The 13123-nt window shown below is 33.9% G+C and overlaps 1 protein-coding gene across 2 annotated transcripts in view; it reads right to left on the reverse strand.

Moving 5' to 3' along the window:
- Window positions 1-13123, reverse strand: part of FBXL17 (F-box and leucine rich repeat protein 17) — a 489758-nt gene that overhangs the window by 461009 nt on the left and 15626 nt on the right. For both annotated transcript variants that reach the window (XM_059063241.2, XM_067031421.1), the window contains exon 3: window positions 12334-12591. In XM_059063241.2, the coding sequence (XP_058919224.1) occupies window positions 12334-12591 (258 nt within the window). The remainder of the gene's footprint in view (window positions 1-12333; window positions 12592-13123) is intronic.

Genomic DNA, 13123 nt, shown 5'->3' on the forward strand with positions numbered 1-13123 from the left:
GGACAGTAATAGAAGCCTTCCTCTAACTCTAATAATATGTCAAGGGCACCCAACAGTCAACCCTGAAGGAAATCATTTAATGAAAAGGGTGTTAGTAGCCACTTTATCACTTAAATGAAGCTAGTCCACCTATTAATCCATGGTTCATTTTAGCACATGACAGTAATTAGAACTGCAAATGGACTAGAGTAAATAAACAGAATATAAAAAGGGCTGTCTTTGATTTATTCTTTTCTTCTTTGTAATAATCATTTAAGATTATTCACAATTTTGCTCAAGAACTCCAAAGGTATTTTTCAAATTTTTCTATAAAATATTTGGAGGTGATTTTCCCAGCATCTCAAAATTTAATTAAAATTTTGCACACCACCCTTGAGAATTTACAAAAGAAAATTTGTTTTAACAAGCTATATGTTGTTACTGGGTTATTTTTGTAATAAAACAAACACCTTAGGAAGAATATACTTTGACAAAGAATCTAGATAACTGAAACCAGAACATGGAACCCACTGGGATAAAAATAAGATTAGGTCTCCAATGTCACATGAAAGCTGCTCAAAACCAATATTAAGAACATATTTTTAAAACATGAGGTATTCCACCTTCAACAGAAGAGGGAAGTTGTTCCTTCTACTTTCCATTCCCAATATGTCACCACTGTCACTATTATACACATGCAAAAGAAAACAGTGAAGAAAACCCAATCCATATCTTCTAGTAACTTCACACAACTATGCTAACTATTTACATTTGTGAAATCATAAAAATGACAATTTCATAATTTGATTCATTAGTTTCATCACTTGTAGTAGAGTAGCACACACAGAGATATGAAAGAAACCAAAGCAAATTTTTCAAATTGCCACTCATCTGACCCTCTTTAAAGACTCAAATTTGTACCTTTTTCCTAGATTTATATTGTCTAACTTTGCCTCATTTAAAGAACATTCCATTTAATACAATGAAAATATGCTACATATGCTCCCCAAACGTGTACTAATACAATTTTTTAGTTGTACTAGCATGTGTATAATTAAAACTCAAGAGTAAATGAAAATTGAGAACATACATGGAATAATCACTTGATTAATTTGTTACACACTAAAAAGATTTTTTAGAAAACCAGCAAAAATGCTATTTTAGAACCAGTACATAGAAACATTTGTTACTTATTAATGTTTCAAATTTTATAATACTGTGATTAAAACTTTTGCAGCTTAACTTTAAAAACATGGGAAGCCATCAAATGTCCATCAACAGATAAGTAGAAAAAAATATGGTTTATATATACTAAAATATTATTCAGCCGTAAAATGGAATGAAACTGATATATGCTACAACATAGAAAAACACTGAAAATATTATGCAAGTGAAATATGCCAGACACAAGAGTTAATATTGTATGATTCTACTTACAGGAGGTAGCTAGATAGGCCCAGAAAGTATGCTAATTAGAAATTAGAATAGAGCCTACGATGGTTATACAACATTGTGAACATACTTAAAGTCACTGGAATTGCACACTCAAAAACTGTTAAAATGGGAAATATTATGTAGATTTTGCCACAGTAAAAAAAATCAACACAATGAAACAGCAAATGTCAATAAAACCTGAGATGAAAAAAAACAGTCAAGAGAAAGTGATATTTCTTCCCAAACCTGTTTTTTCTAATTATAATTATTATAACATAATTACATTAGATATTAAATAAACCAACAAATGAGAAGGAAAAAGAAAGCTCTTGCTAAAAAAAGGAAGTTGAATGTTTTATGTTCAATGAAAGCAAAATAGTGCTGATGAATTAGTTTTCAGTGACAACTATAAAGTTATAAAATATTGGGAAAATCATATTCTAAAACAAGCTGCACCCATATTCCTTCATAAGTAGTAACCGCCTGTCCCACTTCAATTAAAAAAAAAAAAAACCGAAAATCATGGGTGCCACATCATTGTTATAGTTTAAGTAAAATAAAGTCAAACTCTAACTAGCTATCTCTAACTCAAGAAAAAGGCCCTGACCCTATATCAAAAGACTCACTACTGAATCTACAGTTACATATTATTTAATTAAAATGTTTATACTACATATTGATTTTTGTGATTCTATCATTTAAATGATTTTCAGTTAACTGACCAACTTCCGTTCTCAGGCCCAGAAGGCTTATGCTGAATTATAACAATGCCTACCTATACCAAACTGGGTTGTAGAGAAGATTTTTTTAAAAATAACACAAATGGAAATGCTTATTAAGGCACACTGCAAAGCATATAAAAGTACTAAATAAATGTTTTATATCTCTATTATTATTAATGGGTAAAGAAGGAAACTATTAGAACACTATTTATTAGGATTCATGTGAAGGGAACTTTTTAGAAGTATTCAATACTATAAAGATAAATTTCCAGAGAGAAGCCTTCTTGAATTACATGAAGGCTCAATAACCCCAGTTACAGATGGAAAATTTTCTCTCTAGTCATTGAACTGAAAATTCCTGCTTAAAATCCTAGATGTGATTCCACATGACATGATTCAGAGATCAAGTAAAATGTAAAGAGAATATTGGTTCCATAACTTCCCAATTATGTGAACTTGGACAAGTTACTTAACTTCCAAAAGATTCAACTTTTCATCCTGAAAATACCTCAGCGCTGCTGTGAAGATTAAATTGGACAACAAAATATGAAAGCACAAAATACAATGCCTGTCATATAGAAAGCACCCAAAATATATTTACTTCCCTTTGCAACTGTGATGCTAATTTAGAAACAGAAGACTTAAAACATTCTTAAACTACCTAAATGTAACACATTTTGATAAAGGAGGCTTTTCAAGATCTCTAGTTTCTCAGTCTCATTATAAATATCACTTATCATTATAGAGATAAAATGAGTGTCATGTAATCTGAAAAGGGGAGGAAATGAGCTAAGTGAATTTAGTATGAACTCAAGACATCCCTGGATAAGAATGCCAGCCCTATCACTTATTATTTTATCTCAGGTAAATTACTTATGGTCTCTCTGTAACTGCTTCCTCATCTATAAAAATGAAATAATACCTATCTCACAAAGTAGCTGTGAATCAAAAGAGAAATTAAATGTATGAACATATAGTTAGAATATATGAACAGTGCCCTACCCATGGTAGATACTCATAAAGGTTACATACTTGCTCTTTACTTAGTTGACTGAATATCACTAGAACATGTAAAGATAGATTAGATGAGACTGACATTTTCCTTTATCTCACAGAAATTCAGCATCTAAAAACAAGTAATGGTTCTTTTTTCCTTTACTGTGGTAAAATATATCTAACATGAAAATTCCTATTTAACCATATTTAGGTATATAATTCAGTGACATTATATTCACAGTGTTGTGCAACCAACACCACTCTTTCCAAAACTTTTTCATCAACCCAAATAGAAACTCCCTACCCATTAAGCAACAAGTACCCATTTCCTACTTCCCCTAGCCCCTGAAGCTCTCTACCTACATTCTGTTTCTGTGAATTTGCCTATACTAGGTAATTTATATAAGTAGAATCTTATAATATTTGTTCTTTGTGTCTGGACTATTTAACTTTGCATGTTTTCAAAGTTCATTCATGTGGTAACATGTACAGTGTTTCACTCCATTATAAGGATGAATAATATCTCATTGCATGACATACATTTCATTCATTCATTCATCTCTTAATGGACAGTTGGGTTGTTTCTACCCCTTGGCTATTGTGAATAATGATACAATGAAAATAAGTGAACAAGTATCTATCTGAGTCACTGTTTTCAATTATTTGGGGTAAACATGTAGGTGGAATTGCTGGGTCAAATGATAGTTCTATGTTTAACCTTTTGAGGAACCACCAAACCGTTTTCCACAGTATGTGCACCATATATATTCCCACTAGCGATGTATGAAGATTCCAATTTCTCCACATCCAAAGAAGCACTTTCTTATTTTCTGGTTTTTGCTTTTTTTTTTTTTATTATTAATATCCATTGGAGTAGGTGTGAAGTGATATCTCATGATTTTCATTTGCAATTCTCTAATGACTAATGATGATGAGCATCTTCTCATGTGCTTGAGGGCCATTTGTATTTTTCCCTTGGATAAATATCTATTCAAGTATTTTGCCAATTTTTCAGTTGAGTTTGGGGGGGGTTATTGTTGGATGGTAAGAGTTCTTTATATATTCTGGATATTAAACCCTTATCAAATATATGATTTCTACACATTTTCTCTCATTTTATGGGTTGTCTGTTCACTCTCTTGAGAATGTCATTTGAAAAAAAAAGTTTTTAATTTTAATCAAGTCCACCTTATCTGTTTTATACTTTTCTTGCTTATTCTTTTGGTGTCATATTTAAGAAACCATTACTGAATCCAAGGTCATGAAGATTTGTACCTATACATTCTTCATAGAGTTTTATAGTTTTAGCTCTTAAATTTAGTTCTTTGATCCATTCACAATTAATTTTTTTTTTTTTTTTTTTTTTTTTTTTTTTGCGGTACGCGGGCCTCTCACTGTTGTGGCCTCTCCCGTTGCGGAGCACAGGCTCCAGACGCGCAGGCCTAGCGGCCATGGCTCACGGGCTTAGTTGCTCCGCGGCATGTGGGATCTTCCCGGACCAGGGCACGAACCCGTGTCTCCTGCATCGGCAGGCGGACTCTCAACCACTGCGCCACCAGGGAAGCCCCACAATTAATTTTTGTAGATGGTATAAGGTAAGGGTCCAGTTTCACTCTTTTGCATGTGGACATCTACTTTTCCCAGCACCATTTCTTGAAGAGTGTTCCTTCCCCCAGTGAATGTTCTTGCCACTGTGGTAAAAATCAATCAACTGACCACAGATGTGAGGGTTTACTTCTGGACTCCCAATTCTACTCCGTTGGTCTACATGTCAATCCTTATGCTAACATTACATGGTTTTATTTACTGTACCTTTGTAGTAAGTTTTAAAATAAAGAAGTATGAATCCTCCAACTTTGTTCTTTGGATTCAAGGTTGCTGTGGCTCTTCTACGTCCCTTAAAATTCCTTATGAAAAAAAAAAAATTCCTTATGAATTTTAGGATGGGTTTTTCCATTTCTGCAAAAACCACCGTTGGAATTTTAATAGGGATTGCATCAAATCTGTAGCCCACTTTGGGTAGTATTATCTTAACAATATTAAATCTTCCAATTCACAAGCTCAGGATGACTTTACATTTATTTAGGTCCTCTTCCTTTCAAAAATGTTTTATCATTTTCAGTGTATAAGTCTTGCATTTGCTTGACTAAATTTACTCCTAAATATTTTATTATTATGGCTGCCACTATAAATGGAATTATGCATTTATTAGGCCAAACAGTTTTTTTATGGATTCTTTAGGGTTTACCATATAAAAAACAACATTATCTGCAAATAGAGATAGTTTTTTGTCTTCCTTTCCAATTAGGAAGCCTTTTATTTCTTTGTCTTTCCTAATTGCTCTGGCTAGAACTTCCAATACAATTTTGAACTGAAGTGGCAAAAGTTGGGCATCATTGTTTTGTTCCTGAACTTAGGGGAAACGTTTTCAGCTATTCACCACTGAGTATGATATTAGCTATAGCTTAGTTACATCTGACCTTTATTATGTTGAGAAAGACCCTTCTATTCCCAGTTTATTGTTTTTTATCATGAAAAGGTGTTGGATTTCACCAAATGCATTTTCTGAGCTAATTAAGATGATTATGTGGGGTTTTTTCCTTCATTCTGGTAATGTGGTATATTACATTGACTGATTTTTGTACATTGAGTCACCCTTGCATTCATGGGATAAATAGTATTTGGTCATAGTATATAACCCTTTTAATATGTTGTTGACTTGTTTGCTATGTTTTTTTGAGGATTTTTGCATCTATAGTCATTAAGGATGTTGGTCTGTAGTTGTCTTCTCTTGTAGTGTCTTTGTCTGGCTTCAGAATCAGGGTAATTCTGGCCTTGTAGGAATTCGCAAGTATTGCCTTCTTTTATGTATTTTGAAAGAGTTTGAGAAGGACTGGTATTAATTCTTCTTTACCTGTTAAACCAAATTCACCAGGGAAGCCATCTGATTCCTGACTTTGCTTTGTTGGAAGCATTTTCTTTTTTTTTTTTTTTGCGGTACACGGGCCTCTCACTGTTGTGGCCTCTCCCGTTGCGGAGCACAGGCTCCGGACGCGCAGGCCAGCGGCCATGGCTCACAAGCCCAGCCGCTCCGCGGCACTTGGGATCCTCCCAGACCGGGGCACGAACCCGTGTGCCCTGCATCGGCAGGCGGACTCTCAACCACTGTGCCACCAGGGAAGCCCTGCTGGGAGGATTTTTATTACTGATTCCATCTCCTTCCTTGTTACAAATCTGTTCAGATTTTCTACTTATCCCTGAGCCAGTTTTTGTAGTTTTTGCAGTTCTAGGAATTTACCCATTCCATCTAGGCAATCCAGTTTGTGGTATACCTAGTGGTTCATAATTTTCTTGTATAATCCTTTTTATTTCTATAAAGTTAGTGGTACTATCTACTCTTAAATTTCTGATTTAGTAAGTTGAAACTTCTATTTTTCTTAGTCAATATAGTTAACGGTTTATCATTTATGTTGGTATTTTCAAAGAAACCAGTTTTGGTTTCACTTATTTTATCTATAATTTTTCTGTTTTCTAGTTCATTTATCTCTGCTCTGATCATTATTTCCTTCCTTCTGTTAGCTTTGGGTTTAGTTTGCTCTTCTTTTTCAAGTGCTTCCAGGAGTACAATTAAGTTACTAATTTCAGATTTTTCTTCCTTTGTAAACATAAACTTTTACAGCTATAAATTTCTCTCTAAACATTATTTTTGTTGCCATAATTTTTGCTATACTGTGTCTTCATTTTCATTCATTTCAAGATATTTTCTAATTTCCCTTGTGATTTCTTCAATGTTCAATTGGTTGTGCAAGGGTATGCTGTTTAACTTCCACATATTTGTGTATTTTCCAGTTTTCTTTGTGTTACTGATTCTTAGATTCACATCATTACGGTCAAAAAAGATACTTGCATGGTTTCAATCTTCCCAGATTTATTAAAAGTTGTTTTGTAGTCCAAAATATCACCTAATCTTAAGAATATTCCATGTGTACTCTTCTGTTGTTGAGTGTAGCCTACTGTATATGCCTGTTAGGTATAACTGGCATACAGCATTGTTCAAGTCCTCTAGTTTCTTATTGATCTTTCTCTGGTTGTTCTCTCCATTACCGAAAGTAGATTATTAAAGTCTCCAACTATTAATGTAAAACTGTTTTTTCCTCCCTTCAAGTCTTTCCATTTCTGCTTCATACATTTAGGGGCTGTGTTGTTTGAGTCATATATGTTTATAATTGCTATATGTTCCTGATGAATTGAAACTTTTATCAATACATAATGACCTTCATTGTTTCCTTCAACCTTTTTTCACTTAAAATTGTTATTTTTTCTGATGATAATACAGATCTTCCTCAATTTACAATGGGCTTACATCCTGATAAACCCATCATAAATTGAAAATATCGTAAGTCAAAATGCATTAGTACACTTAACCCATTAAACATCATAGCTGAGCCTAGCATACCTTAAATGGGCTCAGAACACTTATATTAGCCTATAGTTGGGCAAAACCATCTAACATGAAGCCTGTTTTACAATAAAGTGTTAAGTATCTTATGTAATTTCACTGAAATTGAAAAAGAGAACAGTTGTATGGGTACAGAATGGTTATAAGTGTATCAGTTGTTTGTCCTCATGATTGTGTGGCTGACTGGGAGCTGCAGCTCACTGCTACTGTACAGAATCATGAGAGAGTGTCACGCCACATACTGCTAGCCTGGGAAAAGATGAAAATTTAAAATCTGAAGTACAGTTTCTACTGAATGCATATGGCTTTCACACCATCATAAAGTCGAAAAATTTTAAGTTGAACCATCATAAGCTGGGGACCATCTGTATAGCCACTCTAGCTCTGTTTGGTTATTAGTATTTGAGTGGAATATCTTTTCCCATTCTTTTACTTTCAACCTCATTGTGTCTGTATCTGAAATGAGTCTCTTTTAGAATTTATATGCATGATTCCTTATTTTTTTCATTCTGCCAATCTTTGCCTTTTAGAGAATTTAATCTATTTATATTTAAAGTACTGATAAGGAAGGATTTATTTCCATCATTTAGCTTTTCATTTACTGTATGTTTCATACTTTTTTTATTGTTGTTCCTCAGCTCCTCCATTACTGCACTTTTTGTATTTGGTAGATTTTATGCAGTGTACCATTTGATTCTCTTCTTATTACTTTCATGTATATATTTTAGTTATTTTCTTAATGGTTATCATGGAGATTACAATTAACATCTGAAACTTATAATAACTTTATTTGAATATTACCATCTTGGTTTTAATAGTATACACCCTATTCCTGTACATCTCTATCCCTCCAACTTTATATGGTTATTACCACAGATGATACATTATGTGCCCATTAACAGAGATTTATAAATACTGTTCTATACATGTGCCTTTTAAATCATATAGAAAAAAATAGTTAAAAACCAAAAATACAATAAAGCTATCTTTTAAGTTTACCTATATGGTTACTTATACTCACATTCTTTTTTTTTTCATATGGCTTTCAGTTACTATCTAGTGTCTTTTTATTTCAGCCTGAAGAACTCTCTTTACCACTTCTTGTAAGGCAAGTCTATGAACAAACTTCCTCAGTTTTTGTTTACCTGGGAATATCTTAATGTCACCTTTATTCTTGTAGAACAGTTTTGCCAGATACAGAGTTCTTGGTTAACATTGTTTCTTCAACACTTTAAATATGTTAGCCAACTGCTTTCTGGCTTCCATGGTTTCTGATGAGAAACCAGTTGTTAATCCTATTGAGATCCCTTGTATGCTATGAGTCACTTCTCTGTTGCTTTCAAGATTCTCTTTGGCTCTAGCTTTTGAAAATTAGACTATTATGTGTTTTAATGTAGGCCCCTTTGAAATCATCCTGCTTGGAGTTTCTTGGATGTATAGATTCATGTCTTTCACCAAATTTGAGAAGTTTGGGCCATATCATTTCTTAAAATACTCTTTCTGCCTCTTTCACTCTCCCTTCACTTTATGGTATCCCACAGGTCCCTTAGACTCTGTTCACTTTCCTTCATTCTTTCTTTTTTCTGCTCTTCAGACATGATCATTTCATTTGTCCTATTCAGGTTCACTGAGTCTTCTGCCTGCTCACATTTGATGCTAAATCCTTCTACTAAATTTTTTATATCAATAATTATACTTTTCAGCACCAAAACTCCTATTTCATTCCTTATTATACTTTCTACCTCTTTACTGCTATTCTCATTTTGTTCAACGCATCATTTTCTTGAATTCCTTTAGTTCTCTGTCCATGCTTTCCAAACCTTTCAACTTGATCTACACAATCAACAATTCAATCAATTGCTATGTTTAAGAGTAAAAAAGAAAAAATTACCAGGAAAATTCATCAATTATGAAAGCTCCATACCAGGCCTTTTGAAACTTTATTATACATTTTTAAGTCGTTAATTCACTAAAAGTGTAATGCAGTCCACATCAGAGCTTATCAAATATCACTGGCTCATGAAATTAATTTACTGAGTGGATCAAGATCAACGTTTATTTAACATACCAGTATAGAATAGAAAATATCAATTGCACTGTTCATAAGGCTATATATTACTTCATAAAACTTTTACTTCTATTTTGTGTATCTATGAAAGCCAGTCTCTTTCTACTATACCGTAACACTATCCCAAGAAAGAGGCTAAAAGAGGACACACCCTACCACAGCACCATCTTAAGCATAGGAAAGGATTACTCATTGTACTGCAATGAGGTTCATATGCAATTACTTTTAAAAATTACTTAGAATGAAAAAGATTTATTTTACTACTTTTATCAGATTATTACTTCATATATAATTAATTCATCATTCAGAAACCATAAAAATCTGAAGCAAACATCTGTCATAAATTAATGGGTTCCGGGCTTCCCTGGTGGCACAGTGGTTGAGAATCTGCCTGCTAATGTAGGGGACACGGGTTCAAGCCCTGGTCTGGGAAGATCCCACATGCCGCGGAGCAACTAGGCCCGTGAGCCACAAGTACTGAGCCTGCACGTCTGGAGCCTATGCTCCGCGACAAGAGAGGCCGCGATAGTGAGAGGCCCACACATCGCGATGAAGAATGGCCCCTGCTTGCCACAACTAGAGAAAGCCCTCACATAGAAACGAAGACCCAACACAGCCAAAAATAAATAAATAAATAAATAAATTAAATCAATGGGCTCCAAAATACCTCACATTCTAGGGAAGATTTACATAAATAGTCTCAAAGCTGTAAATATTAGATAAATTCATAACACTTAACTGGGATATTAAGTCTTGTTCCTTAAAGAACTTTTTAGTTTCCCTCTATTTCAACCATAAATATGACCTTATTTTTACAAGGAACACCCTGGGCACTCTGGTCATCTGGTACCTATTTGTGTTATATCAGATTTAAATATATAGCAAATTTAATCCATTTCTTAATAAATACATAGACTTTTTAAAATGTTTCATTGTGAAGTATAACTTGCTGGGAAATTTCTGTCACAAAAGAATCATGCCATGTCTATAAAATTTATAATTTACCTCGAAGATTAATTTGTTTTAACAGACTTAAGAACTTCATAAAATGCTTTGCTAATGAATAATCCTGTACATAGCAGAAATAGATCAGGACAAATATTACAACAGGTAAGACTGTTGTTGCACAATTAACCTGTGCAGACAAAATAGGCTCCCTTATAAATTTCAGGATTCTTAACACATAAAGTGGATTGACACACCTAGTACTATTTAGGATAGTCTTTCCAAATTTCTTCTAATACTGAGCTTTCAGTTAATTCATATGCAGTGTTTAAATTTAGGGATCTTCAGGGACCTCCCTCATGGTCCAGTGGTTAAGACTCCGCGCTCCCAATGCAGGGGGCCTGGGTTCGATCCCTAGTCAGGGAACTAGATCCCACATGCCACAACTAAGAGCCTGCATGCCACAACTAAAAGATCCCACACGCTGCAACTAAAAAGATCCTGCATGCCGCAAAAAAGATTTCACACGTGGCAATGAAGATCCCACATGCTGCAATTAAGACCCAGCACAGCCAAATAAATAAATAAATATTTAAATAAATAAATAAATTTAGGGATCTTCATATTATTTTTGACTTCATCTCAGATCAGACTTAAGTCTAGGACTTTACTGATACTCTGCTTTTCCTGGGAACTATTAGGACTACATCTTAATTCTAAACTTAAAAAATAGTTCTGACAAAGTTCTTGAGTGGAACTATTAATTCTTTCTTTCAACAAATGTTTGCCAAGGGCACTGTGGGTAGAGTGGTAAATGTGCATAGCTTCTTCCCTCATGGAACAGGCTCCTTTATTCGAGGTCTAGAAGAGTACAATCTATTGGCATGGAAAAATGGAAAGACTGTAAGGCTGTAGGGCTTTGGAGAATCCAAGCTTCAAATCCCAGGTCCATTTTCTACTACACATTAGGCAAGTTTCTTAATCTCTCTAAGCCTTAATCTCTTCCTTTACAAAATGAGCTTAATATCAACTATTTCCACAAAGTTATTTCAAAGGTTAAATAAAAAATACAAAAAGTGCCTAGTACAATAGAGGGGACATTACTAAATATTCAAAATATTCACAAATTCAGGGACTGGCACACAGAATCCATTCAATATCCACTCTGAGACAAGAAACCTTAAATACCATTTCCAAAGAAAGTGAATCAACCAGAAAATAAACATGATACTAAATTTAATCCAATTATTGTACCTAATATAGGTAATTACCATCTTTTTCTTCATTTTATACTCTTTAACTTGGACTTCCATTTAAAAGATATTTTAAAACATGTAAGCATGACATCTAGTAACATAAAAGAGGAATTAAAAGTTAATTTTTAAAACCTCATGCTGACCCAAACTGCATACTGTTGTTACCTAAAGCAAAATTTCGTATAAAATTTAAGTAACAAAAGAATAAATTAATAAAATGGCTGGTCAAAGAAGTTCAGGCACTTATTAAAAAACACAAAAAAGTTAATTTATCAATTACAGCCATGGCACTCTAGTTCACTAACCCAAATATTCACAGATACACAAAAAGGATGACTTAATTTAGTCTCTGAACATTACAATATGTATGTTGCTACGTATGTTGCTACAACATAGCAATCTTTCAAAGTGTTGCTGCAAGAAAACATATTGAGTTAATACAAGTAAAACCATCTTATAGATGCTAAAATTTACCTGTTTGAGTCCTTCATCAGTAAGTTTGTCCTGGTTGCCTACATGAACTTTCTGAAGTAAAGGACAGTGAGAGGCAACCGCAATAATAGAGGTGTCAGAAAGCTGTTTACACCTGTAGGCTGTATACCTAAGAAGTCCAGGACATTTAAATGCTAGAACACACACGCCAGTATCAGACATACTGCGACAATCAGAAATGTTGATTTCAATTATATTTTGACTTCTTGATGCAATTTTTTCCAATAATTCATCAGTGACCTATGAGAGGAGAGAAGAAAAGCAATAAATTTTAAAATCTGCTAAAAGTAGAAACTTACATTCTATTCTTCTATTAAATTCTCTCCAATAAATAATTAGATTATAGCATGAAAACCACAATCAAAAGAAAACCTTCTTACTTAATATTAAAGCATAGTAAGAACTGTGGTATGATAAAAAAAATATATTTGGTCTTTGTCTCCAGTTCCTGGAACAGAGCTCCTAAAGTTCTAGGAATATCCTGAGTGATAGGAATGTCTTTTGATATTTTTAACAAGCCCCTTTTACCATGCCTGAGTTTATACTAATGAAATGACTTAAGTTGGGCCCCTAGATAGCTTCAGGATGGGGCTGGTCACCAGAAAGACCAAACACCATGTGATTAGAGGGTGGAAACTTTCAGCCCCATCCTCCAACTTCCTGGGAGGGAAGGGGAGCTGGAGACTGGATTATAAAAACTCTTGAACACTGAGATTTGAAGGGCTTCTGGGTTGGTGAATACATCAAAGTGCTGGGAGGTCGATGTGGATGT

This window comes from Kogia breviceps, chromosome 4 (genome assembly GCF_026419965.1).
Source record: "Kogia breviceps isolate mKogBre1 chromosome 4, mKogBre1 haplotype 1, whole genome shotgun sequence".
In the NCBI taxonomy this organism is placed as follows: domain Eukaryota; kingdom Metazoa; phylum Chordata; class Mammalia; order Artiodactyla; family Physeteridae; genus Kogia; species Kogia breviceps.